This window comes from Sorghum bicolor, chromosome 6 (genome assembly GCF_000003195.3).
Source record: "Sorghum bicolor cultivar BTx623 chromosome 6, Sorghum_bicolor_NCBIv3, whole genome shotgun sequence".
Classification (NCBI taxonomy): Eukaryota; Viridiplantae; Streptophyta; class Magnoliopsida; order Poales; family Poaceae; genus Sorghum; species Sorghum bicolor.
In genome coordinates, this window is record NC_012875.2 from 49,244,048 (window position 1) to 49,265,761 (window position 21,714).

General features: G+C 43.9%; 3 protein-coding genes across 6 annotated transcripts; 2 read left to right on the forward strand and 1 right to left on the reverse strand.

The window, feature by feature from the left end:
* On the forward strand, positions 566-2,987 carry LOC8060171 (probable inactive receptor kinase At1g27190). Its single transcript, XM_002446653.2, has one exon. It carries the CDS (start codon positions 747-749, stop codon positions 2,628-2,630), a length of 1,884 nt encoding a protein of 627 aa, XP_002446698.1. The 5' UTR covers positions 566-746; the 3' UTR covers positions 2,631-2,987.
* LOC110436107 (DNA-directed RNA polymerases II and IV subunit 5A-like) lies at positions 6,001-10,174 on the reverse strand. Its single transcript, XM_021462290.1, has 4 exons — positions 9,775-10,174; positions 9,506-9,685; positions 9,280-9,393; positions 6,001-6,475 (listed from the first exon to the last, which is right to left on the reverse strand). The coding sequence occupies exons 1-4, from the start codon at positions 9,973-9,975 to the stop codon at positions 6,350-6,352; spliced, it is 621 nt and encodes a 206-aa protein (XP_021317965.1). The 5' UTR covers positions 9,976-10,174; the 3' UTR covers positions 6,001-6,349.
* On the forward strand, positions 10,352-21,118 carry LOC8073691 (signal peptide peptidase-like 2). 4 transcript variants are annotated; one of them, XR_002454171.1, is made up of 14 exons: positions 10,352-10,613; positions 11,235-11,393; positions 11,531-11,642; positions 11,751-11,870; positions 12,671-12,828; positions 14,266-14,442; positions 14,551-14,585; positions 14,671-14,827; positions 16,442-16,495; positions 16,596-16,688; positions 18,545-18,684; positions 18,963-19,224; positions 20,586-20,669; positions 20,753-21,118. XR_002454171.1 is itself a non-coding variant. In XM_002446654.2 (14 exons), the coding sequence occupies exons 1-14, from the start codon at positions 10,464-10,466 to the stop codon at positions 20,845-20,847; spliced, it is 1,605 nt and encodes a 534-aa protein (XP_002446699.1). In that variant the 5' UTR covers positions 10,353-10,463; the 3' UTR covers positions 20,848-21,101. The 4 variants fall into 4 exon arrangements, 3 of the variants coding, with proteins under 3 accessions (XP_021318759.1, XP_002446699.1, XP_021318761.1); XM_002446654.2 differs by having other exon boundaries at positions 10,353-10,613; positions 19,154-19,224; positions 20,753-21,101; XM_021463084.1 differs by lacking the exons at positions 20,586-20,669; positions 20,753-21,118 and having other exon boundaries at positions 18,963-19,023; positions 19,154-19,224.

Genomic DNA, 21,714 nt, shown 5'->3' on the forward strand with positions numbered 1-21,714 from the left:
AAACATTTCTTGGATCCATGTAGAAAAAACAGAAAAAGAAATGAGTCCTATGGCCTTATTTGCCTCGGGTCTTGTTTAGTTCCAAAAAATTTCAAGATTCTCCATCACATCGAATCTTGCGGCACATGCATGAATTATTAAATATAGATGAAAATAAAAACTAATTATACAGTTTACCTGTAATTTGCAACATGAATCTTTTAAACCTAGTTAATTTATAATTAATTAATAATTACCAAAAATAAACAAAAGTGCTACTAAAATCTAAAGATTTTGCTAACTGAACAAGGCCTCGTTCGGGCGACCTAGCCAGCAGTGGCCTGGCAGCCAGCACGGCCCAGCCGATGATCCCATGCGCATCACGCCCTCACCCAGCCCAATCAGGCAACCATTTCATTTCCATCGCGCCGTCCCCGTGCCCCGCTGGCCGCTGCTCCGCCTCGCTTCCCTCCGCCATCTCGGGCCTCGGCGACCCCACGGCGCAGTCCACGCACGACCCGACCCCAGACCAACCCCACTAGTAGAGCCCCCAGCGCGCAGCGCACCACGCCACGGCGCACCAGTATACTACTCCTCCCCCGTCCCTCGCTGCCCGCCTGCTCCCCTGCCCTCCCCATCCATCCACTCCACCACCACCACCACCACCCCCGGCCGCAACAAGCACGCAGTCTCCCACCTGGTCAAACCGCTCCCCTCCCCCCTCCCCCACCACAACCGCGCCCCCAATCCGCGTGCATCCGTCCGCCATGCCTCCTCCCCGCCTCCTGCCCCCGATCCTCCTCCTCCTCGTCGTCGTCGCCCCTCCCGCCGCGCCGCAGCCCGCGCCGGGACCGGCGGCGGAGCCGCAGGAGGACGACCTGCGCTGCCTCAAGGGCGTCAAGCACGACCTCTCCGACCCCAACGGCCGCCTCGATGACTGGGACTTCAAGAACACCTCGGGGGGCGCCGTCTGCAACTACAACGGCATCGGCTGCTGGAACATGCAGGAGTCCCGCGTCCTCTCGCTGTCGCTCTCCGGGTTCGGCCTCGTCGGCTCCATCCCCTCCTCGCTCCAGTACTGCCGCGCCGCCACCACGCTCGACCTCTCCAGCAACGCGCTCGCCGGCACCATCCTCCCGGCGCTCTGCGACTGGCTCCCCTTCCTCGTCACCCTCGACCTCTCCTCCAACCAGCTCACCGGCCCGATCCCCGCCGAGCTCGCCAACTGCCGCTTCCTCAACACGCTCAGGCTCTCCGGGAACCAGCTCTCCGGCCAGATCCCCGCCTCCCTCGCGCGGCTCGACCGCCTCAAGACGCTCGACCTCTCGGGGAACAGGCTCGACGGCCAGATCCCGTCCCAGCTCGGCGACAACTTCTCCAAGGACTCCTTCTCGGGGAACTCGGGGCTCTGCGGCCGCCCCGTGTCCTCGCGCTGCGGCCGCGGGCTGGGGAGCACCGGCCTTGGCATCGTTATCGCCGCGGGAGTCTTCGGAGCCGCCGCGTCGTTGCTCCTCGCCTACTTCTTCTGGCGGTGCACCGGGAAGGGCAAGGGAGGGCGCCGCCGCCACAGGCGCGGCGCCACCGAGTCCGGCGGCGGGGAGGACGGGAGCTGGTGGACCGAGAGGCTGCGGGCGGCGCACAACCGCCTGGCCCCGGTCTCGCTGTTCCAGAAGCCCATCGTTAAGGTCAAGCTTGCTGACCTGATGGCCGCCACGCAGGACTTCAGCACCAGCCATATCGTGGTCGCCGGGAGCTCGCGGGCGGGGACGGCTTACCGAGCCGTGCTACGGGACGGGTCTGCGCTGACGGTCAAGCGCCTGCACTCGTGCCCACTCTCGGAGAAGGCGTTCAGGGCTGAGATGGGTCGGATTGGGCAGCTGCGGCATCCCAATATCGTGCCACTGCTGGGCTTCTGTGTTGTCGAGGATGAGAGGCTGCTGGTGTATAAGCATATGGAGAGTGGGGCTCTTTCGTCGGTGATGAAGAAGCCAGGGGAAGCGCCGCTGGATTGGGCAACGCGACTTAGGATCGCCGTGGGGGCAGCAAGGGGGCTTGCGTGGCTGCACCATGGGTTCCAGGTTCCGCAGATTCACCAGAACTTGAGCTCAAGTGCAGTGCTTCTTGATGAGGATTATGAGGCTCGGATCACCGATGTTGGGCTCACGAGGCTGGTCCGGATGGCGCCCGGCGAGGGCGGTGATACTAGCCCTTTCCTGAATGGGGACTTTGGGGAGTTTGGCTATGTTGCCCCAGAGTATGCTAGCAATCCAGTTGGTACTATGAAAGGCGATGCATATGCATTTGGGGTGATATTGTTTGAGCTTGTTAGTGGGCAGGAGGCTGCTGCTGTGGTTACTGACGTGACGGGTGAAGGATTCAAGGGGACATTGGTGGACTGGGTTAATCAGCTCAAGGCTTCTGGTCGGATCAGTGATGTTGTTGATAAACCATTGCGTGGGAAAGGCCATGAGGCAGAGATTGAGGAGTTCTTGAAGATAGCTTTTGCTTGTACCCAGCCTTGTGTGAGGGAGAGGCATTCCATGTATCGGGTTTTCCACGCTCTGAAGAGCATTGGAGAGGGTCGCGATGTCACGGAGCAGTTCGATGAGTTCCCGCTGGCCTATAACAAGGATGATTCAGACACTATGTAGCTGATGCTGATCGCCAATTGGATTGTGGAAATGTTTCGTCATGCTCATTGATGATATATAGTAGCCTTGCTATGGACGGATCAGAGGCATAATGAGTTGTAATCGAACAATATTGTGGCACCAAAGCTAGCGCCGATGCTGGGTGGTCAATTCTATTGTTGCATCAACAGGGGATGCGATAATCATGTAAGCTGTAAGATCAGTTTACAATTCTGTATGTCTTTTTTCAGTTACTGCTAGTGCTTGTAGTATCTGTATGGAACTGTAATTCTTGATGTGCCTAAATCCTGATATAACCTTTCGAAGTTCCTTCTTGGAACAACCAGCATGCTGTTCAGTCATTGGATTGACACTCAATGTTTCATTGTCTTTCTTGGAAACTTAGTGGTTAACGTTAGCAGGGTCCTGAGTAGTTAAAAATGTTCTAGTATCTCTTAAGCTTATACTACTGTTCATAAGCGGCATATTTATGAGCTTTGAATCTGTAGCCAGAAATGTTAAGTTTAGATGTTTGAGCTTCAAAAGTAGCTAACCGTGTGCTATACATACACATCTGAACCTTGGAACATCTAATTGTGGCTTGGTCGCTATATCTAAGTTTTCTATTTGGAAGCATCAGCTATGGGGAATGGAACTTTCAACATCACCTTTTTTCTAGGAGTACAAGTTCTTTCAGCTATTTTTCTAAGCTGGTGGAGTACCGGCGGAGTCTTATCTAGCCGTCTGTCTTGGTTTATTTTACCGGTCTATGCTTTCTTTGATTTGAAAGTCAGCTCTCTGTGCCAAAACGAAGAATAATCAAATCCCTGCGCACATGACAATTCCACATATAATTGTCGCCATCCTCCAGAGCTAAATCCTAAATTTGACCTCATCAGTGATAGCGAGGGCCACTCGGTCCCTTGACTAGTCTGTTAGTACTACTCGCGTAGTTAAATCAGGACAAAATTTGAAATGTGACTGAAGTGACACCGCAATATCTTTAGCCTTTTAGGCTCTATTTAGTTTAACCCAAAATCTAAAATTTTTTTAATATTTTTTATCACATCAAATAGTATTAAATATAGATTAAAAATAATTAATTATACAATTTATCTGTAATTTACGAGATAAATCTTTAAATTTAATTAATTTATGATTAAATAATAATTACTAAATATTAGAAACGAAAGTGCTACGGTCTCCAAATCTAAAATCTAAACACAGGGCCCTATTACTCTCGCGAGGGTTTTACCTGGGCGGTGTCGGACAAACGAAGGAGATAGACATGTGATTTGGCTGGCGGCTCCAGTCACTGTACTAGTACAAGTATTTATTACCAGTTGTTTTGTCTTGCATTGAGAAGAGCATGTTGCGCCTAGCGAATGGCTACCGCTCAAGACAAAACAGCTCCAATGAACACCTTTTCCGGTCAAAGGTAGTAGTGGTAAAAAATAATTTTTTTTTACAAGAAACGATGTTTATTAACAGCAGCGAGCTGCTAGGAGCTGAAAGACTTCCCTGATTACACTTATCAGTGCTTTCCCAGCTAGAAGATGAGCAGCAGTAGTGTTTAGTTGCCTCCCAAGAGCCCGCGGTATTTTTCTCTCACAACAAATCAGCTAACAATACTTTCTGCCATGACTTATTAGCTAAACGAACAAGTCGAGGCTGAAATCAGAGCGTTGTAAGGCCTTGTTTTGTTACAAAAAATTTTGCAAAATAGAAATAGTAGCACTTTCGTTTGTATTTGACAAATATTGTTCAATCATGAACTAACAAGACTCAAAAGATTCGTCTCGTCAATTCCGACCAAACTGTGCAATTAGTTTTTATTTTCGTCTATATTTAATACTCTATGCATACTTTTAAAGATTTAATGTGACAGGGAATCATCTTGTTGGGTTTCTTGTGGAACTTTGCTTAGCATAGCTCCCTCCGAAATCAGGGCTCTGTGCAAGCATCTGGTTCTGGGCGGTGTGTGTAGCCTGTAGCTTCTGAATTGTTGAGTGAGCTCAACAGCTGGCAAGGCATCCGTGGATCGTCTCGTAATCTCGTTGCAGTGGGATGATCATGCCTTGGGCCTACTAGACAACAACATCTGACCCCTGCAATGCACATGATGGGTATGAGCCCGGGGGCCTCCACGATAATAGTGGCATGACACTGAACCACCAGGGATATGTTGGCGTTCCGTGTCGGCTCATCTCCGGCCCTTCGTTAACATTTTTCTTTTTCTTTTACCGCGGTGCAAGTGCAAGGCGTTAGGCTTTGCCGTTTTTTCTCTGGTTAGCTAGCACGTGGGGTCCTCGAGATTTTTTCCACGTCTGGTCCTACTTTTGCCCTGCGGCTCTGCAGTCTGCAGCAGGACAGACAGCGGGAACCCCTTGTTGCGATCTGAATGAATATTCTTTGGACACATGGATACGAGTGACGAACGACACATCGACCGCGGCCCGCGCCCATGGCCGGTTGCGCGCGGACGCGGGAGCCGGTCAGCCGGAGGGGGCATATCGCCGTCGCCGCCGTTCGCGTCGTTGACGGACTTGAGCGAGGAGGGCTTCTTTTCTCCGGCAGCGACTTTCCGGGAGGCATTTGATTTGAGGCGGATCGATCCAACCAATCCTTGCCGTGTGGTTCTGGCAACTGCACTAGTGTTATATATAAGTCGCTTTCCTAGAGCACGAGGCAGCAGAAACGTCGACAAGCCCCCTCAGGTTGTCACCAGAGAACGATACCGTATGGAATTTGAAGGTTCGAGTAGTTAGAAAGAATGTAAATCAAATTAACCCAGAGATTCTCCAAATCAACAGCAGGATGGAAAACTGGAAACTGTTTGTTCTCTTATCAGGCCTTGTTTAGTTTCCAAATAAATTTTGTAAAAAAATTAAGATTTCCCATCACATTGAATCTAGTGTATGATTGAACAATATTTGTCAAATACAAATAAAAATACTATAGTGTCTATTTTATAAATTTTTTTTTGGAACTAAACAAAGCCTCAGTACTGTCATGTCATTGTTCCATTGCAGCACTACTAACAATTGGCACTTTTCATAAAAAAGAAACAATTGGCACTTTGGCTGAACAAGGAAACGCACATTGCCACACTGCTCAAATCCCTCCCCAAAATTAATACACATCTCGCTTCTTGAGTAGTTAAACTTTTTTTAAGTTCAACTATGAATATAGAAAATAATATCAACAATCATATCTTTAAATAAGTTTATTATAATAAAACTATACACCATGCTCTAATTATTATGTACAAAAGATATATTAGTATATTTTTGTATAAATCAAGTCAAACTTTAAAAAATTTGAATCCTCAAAAACAAGATACGCTCAACCATTCAAGAATGGACAGCTCAGGACTATGCATGCCTGCATCTTAGAAAACCAGAATCTTCGTCACCCGTCAGATTGAAAACCAGCTCCAGAAGGCATGAATTAATACAGAGCATAATCCTGGTAACCGGAAGTTGCGCAGGTCAAACCTTGTCAAAAATGGCACAATGAATCACTAAAATAGATGTAACACAGCTACAGGAACAGCAACCTATATCTACTGCCAAAATGCCACAACGCCAATCAAGTTCTCAAGGGAGAGCATCAGGGCACTACGAAGGTACTTCAGATTCTCAGCTGCAACAAATGTTTCAAAGTACATAGCTAGATTGGTAACTAGGGGGGTATTTTCACTTGGTGCGGAAGCTCAAGCCATGAGAATGTAGCAAAACTCAGACAACGTAGCGGTAGGTGATGTATCTTCCAGCAGTTTCACTGGATCGGGTGATCTTCACGACCTGCCCGCGCTTCATCCCATAGTATCTTGCTATCGGGTCTGTAATCTGAATCCGGGGGAGCTGCATCATATAGATAGTTTCATATAATCAGAACACAGCATCGGCAGGAATAGTAACATGAATCTATGGAGCAAGGAATCTGATTCTTTTTCTGATCACAGAGCAGAGCCTTGTTATTAGAAATGTAAAGCTCGATGAAAGTAAGACAGTGCAACTAGGTGAAATGGGTGTCTGACACTTGCCGAACTCAACCTTGAACATCATGAAATTAGAAATCGGTTGCCTAGAGAAAAGAAAAATCCCCAAGCAAATGAGATCAGTAGCAGTGTAGCATGGGCAAAAGCAAAAGCAAAACCAGGGCTAGAAGGTAATGGCTGCTAAGGCCAGTCTCAATGCATAGTTTCATGGCACAGTTACCAAGACTATAAACTAGGTAACCGAGCCACAAGAGCCACAAGAGTTTCATGGGGATGAAACTCCTCTCTCATATGATGAAACTCCTTCATTTAATGACCCTGCCAAGTCAGCAATTTTGCTTATGTGGCACCCTATTTAATGTGCATGACACTCCCATGAAACATGCATTGAGACTGGCCTAATTAAGGTACATCACTTTGGTTAAAAACTAAGCTACAGATTAAGATTTTATTTGATAGAAGGGTCTGTAACGAAAACATTGGACCATGAGAGGGCAGAGGCAGGGCCATTGCTGCTGCAAGTCACCCCTAGTTTCACCCTTGGTCAGTACTGTTTCATCGTCAATGTTATGCACCCAAGTATTCTCCAACCATGCAAGATCCAGACAGGCCAATATCTTCAAAATCAACAGGAGACTTGACACAACAGCAGATGAACTAGCACGCCAAGCTCTGCAACAACCATCCACTCAGAGTAACAGTTTAGAACTTTCCTGCTCCCATGAGCACCATGTACTGCTCTGTCCTCTCTCAAGCTCTACAGTCTGTAGATTTGAATGCTGTAACAACCCTTGCAGCTAGGTGCTGCTAATAATAAAATTGTTTGTTGTCAAAAAAAAAAAACTAAAGTTTGACTGTCAAGCTCTACAGTCTGTAGACTTGAATAGCCTCTATCGTCCCTAAAGTTTGACTGGGTGCTCAATCTAGTCCCTGAGGTTTTGGTTTGTCCATTCTGATCCCTGAACGATTTTCATTGGTCCAAAATAGTGCTTGGGATGACATGGAGCTCCATGTGTGCAGATAACTCAACACTCGGTCATAAATTGTATGCAAAATGCTCATGTCCCTATGAAATCTACAGACAGGCGAATTAAAACTAAGCTCAAAACACTTCTGTTCTTTTCTTTTTAAAAGTTTAATCTGCTACTGCTGCTAGAGCCAGACAGGCTTGCACACCGCGCTCCTACCCTGTAGGTCATTGTTTTGATGGCCTCCTCTGTACACCCATTATATAGCTAGAAAGTTGGACAAAAGATGCAGACTGAAGCAGCAAACGGGAATACAGATGTCTAGACACAATAATGATGTCGATTGTACAAATAAGTGCAGCATACAAATTGATCAGGTTCAAACATATCTTGTTCATACCGCTACCCAAGCTATACATAATTAGATAGGCTATCATATTTATTTTCCAAATGATTAAATAGCATAGAAGGTTGTCAGACATTAACATTCTATAGACCTGCTAAGTGTGCAGACATCACAACAGTAGGTTATTTCACATCTGGCTAGTGGCTAGACTCTGAGTTGTCTTGTATATGTGGTGTCCATGTCATCACAGGGATTATTTTAGAGAAAGAAGATAGCTCAAGGGAGCGACTCAAGGAAGTGGACCAATAGAAACTTCATTTTCAGAGGCTAAATTGAGACTCCCGTGAAACTTCAAGGACAATAGTGGTTATTCCGCCTAACATTATCTAAATTAATAATACGCAGTGGAATCAGTTATCAGTCAAACTAGTACTAATAACATCTGAAAGCATAATTTTCCAATTACAAATTTGCATAACTTGTTTAAACTAACACTGAGTTAAAAATATATTTCTGCGTCAATAGATTTTTACTACCACAGTAGTTCCTCCCATTCTCACCTATTTTTAGCACTGTAGTGCTTCAGATAACATCTTGCATAATATAGTTTATCACTCTACTTAAAGTCTGAAATTATACACAACTCTTGCTATAGAGTAGTTAACAGCCCTAATCTGCAATGGAATTAACTGCAGTAACAAAACCAATATGGCTATCTATGGTCTGACTTATTCTCTTCACAATTTGGGTTAACAAATAGGAAGCCAAACTGAAAAATGTGCATGTCATAGGTCTATTCTTATGTCACAAGGCTAACTAAACGTTCAAACTTATATAGAAAAACATGCATGCCATAGGTCTATTCTTATGTCACAAGGCTAACTAAACGTTCAAACTTATATAGAGAACAGTGCTTTCAATTTCTCTACTCATATTTTACCAATTAACACATATGACATGTTCTTTTTGCTGTTTAGATGATAACTACTGCAGATTGTCAATTTGGCCTGAACACATTCAGATTACCAGTTCCCAATGAGGTAGGTAACTAAAAAAAAATCAAATGGAGATTTATGCATTTTGTCAGTTCCCAATGAGGTAGCTAATATCAAATGGACATTTATGCTAACAAGCTACAGCATGTAAAGATGGTGAAAATGGCTTAATACTCAGCAACTTATTGCCTGGCAATTAGTTCCCAATATGCAGATGCAGGCATAGTTTCACGCAGTCACTGTACATCAAACCTTAACCCAAAGAATTGAACACAAAAATAAATTTTACATTAATTATGCTCCTATAGACACAAACAGCCAGGCTACTCTGAGGAAAGAATAGGCAAAATTATTCGACCTGGGTTTCCTTCACGGTGTACCGCTCTAGAAGAGACTTCTTTTCTTGTGCTGTCAGGAGCACGTGATCTGGCACTAGCACATGGTTCTTAATGTTGACAAGAAGCTCAGCTTCCTGGAAAGCATCACGATAAGCGTCAGCCACAGTTTTCGCAAGGAGCAGCGCACATACTGACATAGAGATATACCAATGCAATGAGGTAATGAAGAGAAATTAGAGAGTCGACCTGGAAGACTTCGAGGTGGTACTTCTGGGAGACCTCCTGAACGGCGCTGCGTGCGAACGCGCTGAGCGCCTGCTGCACGACGAGTATGCCGGCGAAGACGTTCTCCTGCTTCATCTTCTCGACGTAGTTCCTGATCGTCTTCACCCCGGGCTTGGCCTCATTGGGGAAGAACACGTAGATCTGCAGGTGAAACGCACAGCTAGGGTTACGCCGAGGCAGCGGCGGAGGCGGCGGCGGCGTATGGGGGAGCAGCGGAACAGGGGACGGACCTGCTCGGAGGAGCCGTCCAACTTCATGGCGCTGCTGGCGAGGTCGTCGCGGCGGACGGGGTTGCCGAAGCGGTCGATGAACCTGTCCCTTGGGAGATTGATTTCTTCCTCGCTGACCGCGTATCCGCGGTCGCGCAGCATCTCATGCACCGTGCGACGGATGCGGTAGAGCCGGCTCGTCTCGTCATCCGAGGACGCCATGCCCCTCTGCTCCCTCTCCTTTCAGCTAGTTCCCGGTGGAATTACAAGGGGGGGTTTAGGGCGATGGAGCGGCGCCGGCGCGGACGAAGGCGGGAGCTGCGCGCGGGCGGCGGCAGGTAGGGTTTGTTGGGGTTTAGCGGAAGGAGAAAGAGAGGGTACGCGGCCGCACCGAGTGACGAGGAGTGGATCAGTCGCGTGCGCTCTTGGCTGGGCCTGTGCGGTCTGATTTGGCGTCCATAGTGTCTGAAAATGGGCCTCCATCATCGGATGGGCCGATTACTGAGGGTGCCATGGCCTGCGACGCCATCGACATCGATGCAGCCGACGAGGTGGCAACTGTGGTGGTGCAAACTGCGCTCCGCAGCCCACCTCCTTCGAAGGGATACCTTTGTACGACGACGACACTTCGCATCAGGCATCCGTCTGGACACCGCAAAGGCGGACGCCCATCCGTGGAGAACGCGGCGACACCCCCGTCGGCCGTCGCCATGGCGACCGACCACCGCGTCTCGCTCCTCCCCTTCGCCGCCGCCCTCCTTGTGCTGCTCCTCGCTGGCGGCGCCGCGGCGGACGACGCCTCCAGCAGCGACGACGCGGGGACTTCGCGGACGCCCGGCTGCTCCAACAAGTTCCAGCTGGTAATGGCTTGCCCCTGCTCCTTGCTTACTCGATTCGCGGTCCTTCCTCATTTCACTGCCGGTAGTAGTTGGTTTTGGAGTTCCCGGAGTCCTGTAGTTGGTAGGTAGAGGTGCGATGCTGAGATCTGGCTGATGATGGGTTCGTGTAGAAGGGATTTGTGGATGTACCTTAGTAAGGCCTGTTTGCAGGCATATGACTAATTTTTAGCCAGCTATTTTTTAGGTCTAGCCCATCCAAATATGAGGCAAATAGGTGGGCTATTTTTTTTAAAAGAGTTTTTACCTCTGCTTTTAAGAAAGCATAGTAACAGATACAAGACTGGGGATACAAGTTTAGCAGTAACAAAAGAACAAAGTGCTGAGACTAGTACAGAATCTAAATTTTGAAGATGTATGTAGACTCCAACAAGCCAGGCTTAAAACTCTTCATCCAGCTCATGATATCATCCTTCACATGCAAAACCTGCTGCCGGTCCAACTCCTTTAGTAAGACGCTACACTTCTGCAGTAAGGATAGCGCAACACATATCACATCTGTCAGAGCTTTTTGAAACCTTTGCTCAATAGCCATCTTGTTCCTAGTAGTCCTTTTCTCGTTCTTATGTTCCAGCTTTTCTCCAGGTTAAGGTGAAGAATTGGGTGAATGGGACTGAAGGTACAACTGTTGTTGGCCTAAGTGCAAAATTTGGAGCTCCCTTGCCAAGAGATATCCATGAAGCAAAAAAATCATTTGCTGTCCTCGCAAATCCAATTGACTGTTGCTCCAACTTGACATCAAAGGTTTCACTTTAACACCATCAGTAGTAGGCTTACATACAAAGTTGTTTTATTTCCCATGGTCGTGCTATCAGCATAATCCTAATAAAGGAAGCATGTATTCCATAAAGTTTTTTCTAAGTTAATCCTTGTCACTGTAGTTAACAAGTTCAGTTGCTCTAGCAACACGTGGGGAATGTGCTTTCACAGAAAAAGCAAATACTGCTCAGGCTGGTGGTGCGACTGGTTTATTAGTTATCAATGATAATGAAGGTATAACAAGAATGTGTCATGTATTGTCATTCTTCTGTCCAAATAGTTTGATATTCAAATATACATGCAAGTTTTTTTTGCAGAAAGTAATCTGTATCATGTTTCTAGAGCTTTACAAGATGGTTTGCGGTGAGAATGACACTTCTATTAACGTGACAATACCTGTTGTCATGATACCACAGTCAGCAGGAAAGATGTTGAAGAACTTCTTGCATCATGGAGCAAGTGGCAAGTTATTCTTATATTGTCGTTCCTTTTGTTGTCAAGTGTAGCATGATTTTTTCCTTCTATATCACTCTAGTGGTGTTGTTCAGTACTACCTCCATCCCAAAAAGGATGCAATTGCAGGCCTGGTCAATGTCAAATTATCTAGTTTTACTAAGTTTATAAAAAATATTAACATGTACAAATCCAAGTAGGTATACTATAAAAATATGTTTAATGACGAAACTAATGATACTTATTTAGTATGATATAGTATATTTTTATATAATTTTGATCAAACTTCCAATCATTTGATTTAACACTACTCTAGAATTGCATCCTTTTTGGGACGGAGGGAGCAATTTCATATCTAAATAATTGCTAGGTGCTTTTTGTAGTTATTCCATAGGTAATTGTCTTTTACATCAGATATGTATTGCTAACTGACAGAACAAAAAATAATGTTTCTTGAACTCATTGTGTGCCAGGCAAACCTCAGATATGATTTAGTAATCATGTTATAAGGTAGTACTTGTGATGAGTGAGACAGCAACTTAAAATTAGATAATGCTAACATGTACAGTACAGTATTGCAAGAAATTTCTATTTTATCTTTTTAAGTAAGATAGTCTTCTGTAGTTTGGTACTATTAATATCAGGTATGAGGCTCTCGAGTAATTTCTGTTACTTCCAAAATTGACACAGCTGTTTGTGGCAGGTGGTCCTGTAGAAATAGTGACTAGCCTAAGTTATATGTTCCTTTTGACTCAACTATCCTACACCAGAGTATGCATGATAATGAGAAATGTTTTCTATCATCGCAGTGGAAGTACAGCTATATTCACCAAATCGACCAACTGTGGACCTTTCAGCATGCTTCTTATGGATAATGGCTGTAGGCACCATAGTCTGTGCTTCACTCTGGACTGAATTTGTTACATGTGAGCAGGTTGATGAGCGTTATAATCAGCTGACCAGAAAGGTTTGGACTTGTGCCTACCCAAAGTGAATGGACTGTATTTTTATATGCACTCAAACGCATCCATTCCCATGCTTCAGGCCATTGAACATTTATAAGTTAATATCAAAGGGACATTAGTACGATCTTAGGTGAAGGAGCTTGAATTCAGTATCTTGCATGAGTGGGTTGTATGCAAGGTACATAATGTTATACCTACCACTATTACATAAGTTAATATCAAAGGGACAAATCCATGCTTGTCCATGTCCATGTCCAAATCCATATCATCATGATGCATTCTTACCCTCCCCAATATCACCCATACCCATTGGATAATAATCAATCTTATACATATTCATTGCCTTGAGTTGAACTACCGGCTTCTATTACTAGTTTATACATATACATGTGAGCTGCACGTCAAAACTGATCCTTGGAATGAAAACCTCACGTTCACACCTTAAATTTTAGTGAAATTGATTGAATACTGTAACTTTGTGCAGATTTACAAGATTTGATTTATGTGGGACCCATGTATTCTAGAATTAAAAACCTCATGTTCACACTTAAAAATGATTGTTTTTATTTTTGAGATGCCTTGGTATGGTAGCAGGCTACTGCTATATTCAAATGTGGGCCCAAGGTCAAAAGCTTGACCCTAAAATAAAAAACAACCCGCTTACACCTTAAATTTTCATGAAATTGACTCAAATTTGTTGGAGATAACTTGTTATAACAGGTGGCTACTTCATGCAGATGTGTGGCTAGATATATATTGGGCCCCACATCAAAATCTTGGCCCTAGAATTAAAATTTTTGTGTTCACACATTAAAATTTTAGCGTGATTAAATAAAATTTGTTGCAGATGATTCAATATAGCAGTCTGGGGTTTTGTACAGATTAATGCAGCAATGGGTCCCACATTAGAAACTCAAAACTAAAATAAACAGTGTATTATTTGCTCCACCCATTTCTACTAATAGATGATTACTTGAGCAGACTTACCCATGGATAATTCACACCCCTTGACCCATACCTTACCTTTTCTATTGGATTTAAAATATTTACTCATACCCTACCCAAATGATATGGGTAAGGGTTTGAATATGGATATGGGTACCCAACAACATGTATAGTTGATGTGCTGCTTGTCAAATGGATCTTGTGTGCATAGATACAGGAATGGGCTAAATAAGACATATACAAACCAGAAACCATGAAACATTGTGACTCTAGACGACGTTGTTATGAATTTTGGATTTTGATGTGAACCAATTGTATTCTTGTCATCAATCACTTAGTACTTTTTCGTAAACCCCTGTATTTTTGCAGGTGAATATACAAAAACTGAAAAAACATATCTTGTTCTCAACCGTGTCTTTTGTGCTTACAAATGCTCCTTGTGTAACCACTGCACATGCCCTCTCATGACAAATTTATCCCTTCATATTAAACAGGATGGACCTGATACGGGAACAAACTACAGAGAAGATAAAGAGATCTTCGAGATCAGCGCCAAGGGTGCTATTGTTTTTATTATAGTAGCTTCAGTTTTCCTCCTCCTTTTGTTCTACTTCATGTCATCTTGGTTTGTTTGGGTGCTAATTGTACTATTCTGCATTGGTGGTATTGAGGTATTCCCTCTCACAGAAATTCCTCTTTGTACTAGTGCATGTTGATATGTATTTTTCCCTTTTGTTGGGGAGTTCAATTCTGAGGTTAATGTTGATATTTTCTTGCAGGGTATGCATGTTTGCTTGGTTACGCTTCTAGCTAGGTACCAAATATATCAATTTTGATAAAGCAATTCAGTCAATGCTCCCTTTATTTTGTACCATCATCCTATTTACTTTATATAACAGGATTTTTAATGACTGTGGACGAAAGACTGTACAACTCCCTTTTTTGGGAGAGATCTTGATCTTATCTGTTGGAATTGTACCATTTTGTGTGGTGTTTGCAATTCTCTGGGCTGTGTATCGCCATGCTTCATTTGCTTGGATAGGCCAAGATGTTCTTGTAAGATAATCTTAACTTACAACCATTCTTGTGTTTTGTTCCTTTGTTCTAGTCTTTTCTCCTGGTGCTGCATGATAGTTTCCATACTTCTCTTTGGTGGTATGCGTGGTTATTAAGGAGTTGCCTAGGCGATAAGGCATGCTGGGAATCTGGGCGTCCCTGCCACCATGACCAAAAGTCAGCAAAAGAGAGGAAGGGAAAACAGAGGAAGAACGAGAGGGTAGAGGGCAAGCAAGGCCAAGAACATGCAGCTGCTGCCATCCTCGCTGTCTCCAGCGCTGGTGGCCAGCGCAGCACGTGCAGATGTGCTGCATCAGCTGCAGCACAGCCGATCTGGAAGGGACTACAGAAATGGTTGATTTGAGGGTGTAGAGCAGTGAGGAAGCAGGAGGGAGAAGTTTTGGGCGTCGGTGTATCTGGAGAATGAGAGAGAGAAGCACGCTGCACAAATGGAGGGAGGGAGCACTCACACGAGGCAGAGGGTATCTGATGTATCCATGTATATCATGAGAGGGGAGGGTAACGTGGGCAGGCTGATGGGCTGGGCCAGCAGCCCGTTCTTACTCCTTTTTTTTTTCTCAGCCACCCTGTTGTTTTGCAATTTGTTAAATTGGTATGGTGTCGCCTTATCACCACCTAGGCGATTGAAAGGAGGTGGCTCACCACAACTTGCCTTACCGCCTTAATAACTATGGTGGCATGTGATGGACTGCAATGTACCATAAAGCAAAAGTTCATGTTCACATGGTGGAAATATAAGATGTTTTTTCTCAAACACCAGAGTCGTAAATAATGCATTGTCAGTTCTAAGGCCAATGGTAATCCATTTCTTGAATTGCCAGTTTAGTCAGATATGATATGATGCGGTTTTCATGTATAATTTTCATCATGCCAACGAGGTGCCCCCTTTCAAAATATTTTGTTCAAAGAACCTTGCCGTACGTATATATAAGAATGGGTTTGGATTTTCTACAAAATCCTATTATCCCCAAAGGTCAAATTACCTGATTGGTCACTACTGTATGAAACTATCATGTGCAATACACATAAGCATGATGTTGTAGTTCTAATGCGAATCTATATTGAATCAGTTAGAGATTACAGGTTGCTTAGGCATGTTGGTAAGTGTAACATAACTTACTTTCAAATGGCCCGCTGCGGGTGTCTACATGTACTTTTGCCATGGAATATGTTGAGTTTCAAACATGGTATTTGTGTTGAAGACAAAAATCTAGCTTCTAACTCAAATCTGCTGCCTTGATCCACCTTTGGTGGAATTTGCAAACCTCTTACTAAGAAATCCCAATATAATCTGTACGTTAGATATGGAGATGCAAAGCAATTCCACATTTGTTTGAATTAGGATGTAATACCGTATTTTAAAGCTGGATATAATGCATGTGTGAAAACTCAAAAGTATGTTATTTGAGTATTGTAAACTGTTGGATAGTTTGTCTAAAGAGGATGATCTCATTTGTGCTTACCCTCTATGGTTGGACCAGTTTAATAATTTTCATATTAAATGCTTGCTATTTCAATTTGAAATCATACTGCTTTGACCATTGCAAAACTAACTACATGTTATTGGTCATGCTTTCTGCTTATTTCTCCCAGGGTATCTGCTTGATGATAACTGTGCTTCAGATGGCACGCTTACCAAATATCAAGGTATTGGCATGTCTTTTGGCAGCAGTTTGCTGATTTTTATCAAGTAAGAATTTTAGTAATCTTATCTGCACCATAAAAATCTCAAACTGTATTTTGGCAGGTTGCATCAGCACTTCTTAGTGCCGCATTTGTGTATGACGTCTTTTGGGTGTTCATTTCACCTCTTATATTCAATGAAAGCGTCATGATTGCAGTAAGTGTATTGATCAATTCTTTCAATGAAGCTTCTGTAAATGGTAATTCTTTAGTACCACAGGTTGATATGTAACATAGCTTTCGTGGTTAATTGATCAAATTGTCTTGCAATTTGCAAAAAGATGGGAAGGCCTGTTCCTTTTAATCTCTGATCCAAAGGATAAAGTATCATGTCCCTGTGTTAGTTCATATTCACCATGGTCCATGGACTGCGATGTACAATCAATCAAAAGTCCTTATTCTCAATTTGAAGTAAACGTTTTAGAGTTTCGACATCAATTATGAAAAAGCCTATCTTTGAGACAACCTCAAAATCATATCTTATGAATTAAACTAGCATATAATTAGAGAATGTGTTTTTCAAATGTGTGCATGGGACATTGTCCAAAATGTAATCTGTCAACAATTTGGGAGTTGATCTAATACAATGTAGCGAAATTGCACTTCAGCGAAAACATCCACAATGACACACTTTTAGTGGCAGCATTAGATGCACCGACTGCCTTATCTAGTTGTTTTTCCACCAAAGGTGATTTACTGGGCTTTGGAGCCCATTTGTGTCTCAAGTCAAATCTTTGCTTAGCACAGAACTTGGCCCGATGGCCGATGGTCATAGTTAAAACAGTAATAGCATCTCAATTTATTTGTGCAATCCCGGTTAACGTGGCCATTACCCAAGCATTTATAACAGACATGACTATAAAGTCTGGTGGGTAGTTTAAGTTTTCACTTTGATCTGAGACCCCCCCCCTAGTAAACACACTGGTGGCCATGGGCGGATGTATATAGTAGATAGTGGGTGCAGCTGCACCCATGCAAAAACAGAAAAACAGTGGTTATAGCTAAATTTTCACCATATTCGCACCTTCAAAATAAAAGTCTACGCACCTACAACTACAAGGCAAGCGCACCCCCCTTGATTTTTCTCTAGCTCCGCCACTGTTGGTGGCGCCGTGCTGGAGATACTCATAGCCTTGGTGTTAATAATGAGATGATCTCTTTTGAGATTTTGAAAGATCCTCTTGACTGAAATATCCATGTTGACATGATGACCACCAAGAAGAGGCAAACTTTCGGAACACATCAGCCTCAAAGCGCTTACCGACTGAGAACTCCCAGTTACGGACCAGCTTGGCAAGGTGCACATCCTCTTCCAGTTCCACAAGAGCACCGGGGGAGCTAATCCGGCGATTCATCAAGAATGAAATCCAAGAACACAAGGGATGGGGGGACGAGGCAATAGCAGAGCACAGAGGTTGGGCACGACAAGGAGAGCAGCAGCGGCGTAGGACAGGAGAGCGAAGTTGCTTACAAAAAATCCATTGGGGGTGGCGAGCGGGTACTCATCAGCGTCGTGTTGCATGGACCAGTCCCATCCCTGGTTGACCCTCAGCAGCAGCGTGGTGGCAAGAGCGAAGGCCCCTCGCGGGTTGGGGCAGCCCATGCGCCGTGCACGAGCCGTGCATTGTCGTCCACAGAGGCAGCATGGTTGAGCAGGAGGTAGACGTCGCCGGTTGGTCAGTGGCAAGGGGCAGCCACTGGACTGGAGTTGGTTGGCATCGCCCGCCAGATCCTGGTAGGAGGAATGCGAGCGCGGGTGGGGCCGGTCCCGTGGAGGCGACACCCTGAAATTTCAGTATCCTTGAAAGCTCTGTTTTGGTTTAGAGTATGCATGCTTTTGACTGGTTATATGTGTGCATAATATAATTGCATGGATATCACCTGTCCATTCATCTAATTATCAACCTAATTACCTATACAGTGAATGTGATCAGCTAACATTTACTATACCTTCTACCCATTGAATCCTCTGTTATTTTTTTTGTATTTATGCTTGCTTTGGAAATTACTCAGGTTGCTCGAGGTGATAACACTGGGGAATCAATTCCTATGCTCCTAAGGATACCCCGCTTCTTCGATCCATGGGGTGGCTATGATATGATAGGCTTTGGTGACATTATCTTCCCTGGATTGCTTGTTGCATTCAGCTATAGGTATGTGATTTTGCCATATACATTATTTACTTCCTTGTGATCCATTAGTTCCACTAAGGCTGCACGTATAGAACAATATAGTTGAGCGCTAGTAGTCTCACAACTGAACCCTGATTGTTTCCTGCTAAATGCAATGTTCATGTTAAGAAGCATAGCTGAGCGTTCAAATTAATTTATCGGTTACAACACCTAGGATTTTAAGGGAAGCATAGCTAAACTAATTTCAGGATTAGTAGATGAATTTTCTTTATTTTCTTATATGGCTTTGTCTTTTCCAGTTTTAGGAAATGTGGGGAATACTACTCTAATGAGTTGTCATTATGCGTGTGACATGGATTAGTGAGTTTTGGACTTTTGCCTTAAGTGTAGTAATTGTTCACCAAACTTGTAATGTCTACCTTTATTTATTTTCTTTTTGGCATTTGTAGTTATTTCCATCATTAACATTCCTTTGATATATGCTGAACAGATTTGACAGAGCAACCAGAAAGGGTGTCTTGAATGGATATTTTCTGTGGCTAATTGTGGGATATGCAGTTGGTATGTGCTTGTGTTTGAGATACTTTGTGTTATTTTTCTATTGTGGTATAGCTTATGTTCCTTATTCAACTATGCAATTTGCTGCAACAATTATTTTTTTTAATGATCTTCATGATGGTGGATTATATTCAGGTTCCAGCAAAAGAATGAATTTTGATTAATGGCCAAGTCTCAAAACACCATTTTAGGATCAGTTCAAACCATATTATTTGTAGATTGGAACAAACTATACCTTCTACTCTAATTAGTAGTGGAACAAACTATACCTCCTGCTCAAACGAAATACTACTGTTTAGGTTCAAGTATAGCAATATTATTGGTAGCCCTTTGCCCCTTTCAAAAATATTGTTGGTAGGAATAGGATCAGTTCAGGCCATATATTATTTGTAGCTCTTTTCACTTTAATTTGTATTGGGACAAATAATCTCCTCCAGATCTAAAAGAATACTAGTACTATTTAGTTAGGGATGCAAGCGGTGTGGGCCTGCAGGCCCGCTTTGCCTGCCCCACAAGACAGACCTACTGAGCAATGCAGCCAGCCAGCTTAGCTATTGCTGTTTGGACTTTGGAGCAGGCTGACCTGCAAAGCCCAGTGGGTGATCAGTGGTGTCGTGAAACCCCGCTTATACCCGCTGTAGAAAGGTATTGTAGGGCAAATACACCGCATACCCAAAGGGAGGGGGGGGGGGGGGGGGGGGGCTTTCATTATATAGCCTGGACGGCTTGGGGTACAAGCCTGGACGGCTTGGGGTTACAAGTCGTGTACAACACGTACTCTGAGTTAGCTATACATATCTAATATATATCTATGTATATCTCTAATACCCGCCCTTAGTCATAGCGGGAGAATCTCGGACGCAAAGACTAGACCTAAAATCAGTAAACAACTGTACAGGCAAGCCTTTGGTCATGATGTCCGCAAAGCACTCGGACCTGACCCAGAGCAACCTTGTCACGGACAAAATGGATGTCAATCTCAATGTGCTTCGTGCGCCGATGATGAACAGGATTCAAGAATGCCAACATTATGGGTAGCCCTTCCAAAAATATTGTCAGCAAGTCTGAGTCAAACCTTAAGTTTTAATATTTAACTGAAATTAGATAACAAAATTGAAAATTTCCAAGTTTCTGGACATGTGGGTGACTTATGAGTGCCTTAAATGTTTTGGAGCTCCTGGTTAAACATTTTTTCTCCTTGAATCAACAGGAACCGCCTAATGTTTTGGTTAACATTTGATCCAGAGCCACTTGGTGTTTGAATCACCATGTCATTGATTGTTTCCTTGACTATAGATATATAGTTGTATTATTGCAAAGAGTACATGGTGAAATAGTACCATTTACACCTTTTCCCCATGCAGGCCTTTTCATAACATATCTTGCGCTGTTCCTGATGGACGGGCAGGGTCAACCTGCATTGTTGTACCTTGTGCCATGTACATTGGGTAAGTATGGACGGTTTCCACAATCCTAGCTTCATTCAACTCTACATTGTGTTTATTGATGCATCAATTTTTTTTTGTGCCAGGGGTTATTGTTATTCTTGGTTGGTTAAGAGGCGAGCTTCATGAATTATGGAACTATGGAAAAAGTCGAGCAGAAAATTTGGTTAACGAACCATGACAATAAAATCCAGGGAAGATTGGTATGTGAACACATGCAGCATCCATTGAAGTAATTAAATCGATGGGTTGACGAACGCAATTGCCTGGGCCAAATGGTTTATGATGTATTTTCTTTTCTTCGTCGTAGTAGATAGTTTTAGGATGTTTATTAGGAGGCACGGTGTATTGGAAGATGTTATTGTTCATCACATTGATTCAAAAAGAATGATATTATGTGTTCGAGAAAAAGGATGATATTCATATAAGATGCAATCATGTACTGTACAAGCTTCGGATCTGAGTTGCTTGAATTTTGGACCACAGCTTATAGCGGACCAAAGGCATATAAGCGTGTCCCATTGCAAAACTGACAAACTGGACCCATCGACTGGGTTTTCCCGCCTCCCGTCCTGCGCTGAACTAAAAAACACTGTAGCTGCTATAAGCTGGCCTGGAGGGCGAGCGGTGTAGCTCTTGGAGCCTTCACATCACATATCACGTATGGAACACGTTTCTTGGGGGTTTGCAGTTCTTACGCCGTTCTGCAGGCCCTGTATTACTGCTGCTATGCCTCTTCACATCTTCAAAACTATGAATTGGTTCGACAAAAAGGTTTGTCTTGAAAATCTATGAAAGTTCGACTCATTCATACGTAATACATTGGTGAGGAGACTAAAAAGCACGACGTGTGCCTGAACTACTCTGAACGCAGCCGGCGAATGCTCCAAGTCATGAAATCAAAGACAGTATCAGCAACTCTGAAGACAGTGTCAGACTGAATGTAGATGCAACGCAAGAAATACCAAACACAAGCAGCACTGCAGCAGGCATCGCAGTTAACATCAGCGCTCGGGAAATGACCTCGTGGAGTCCCTGTTATCTCTAC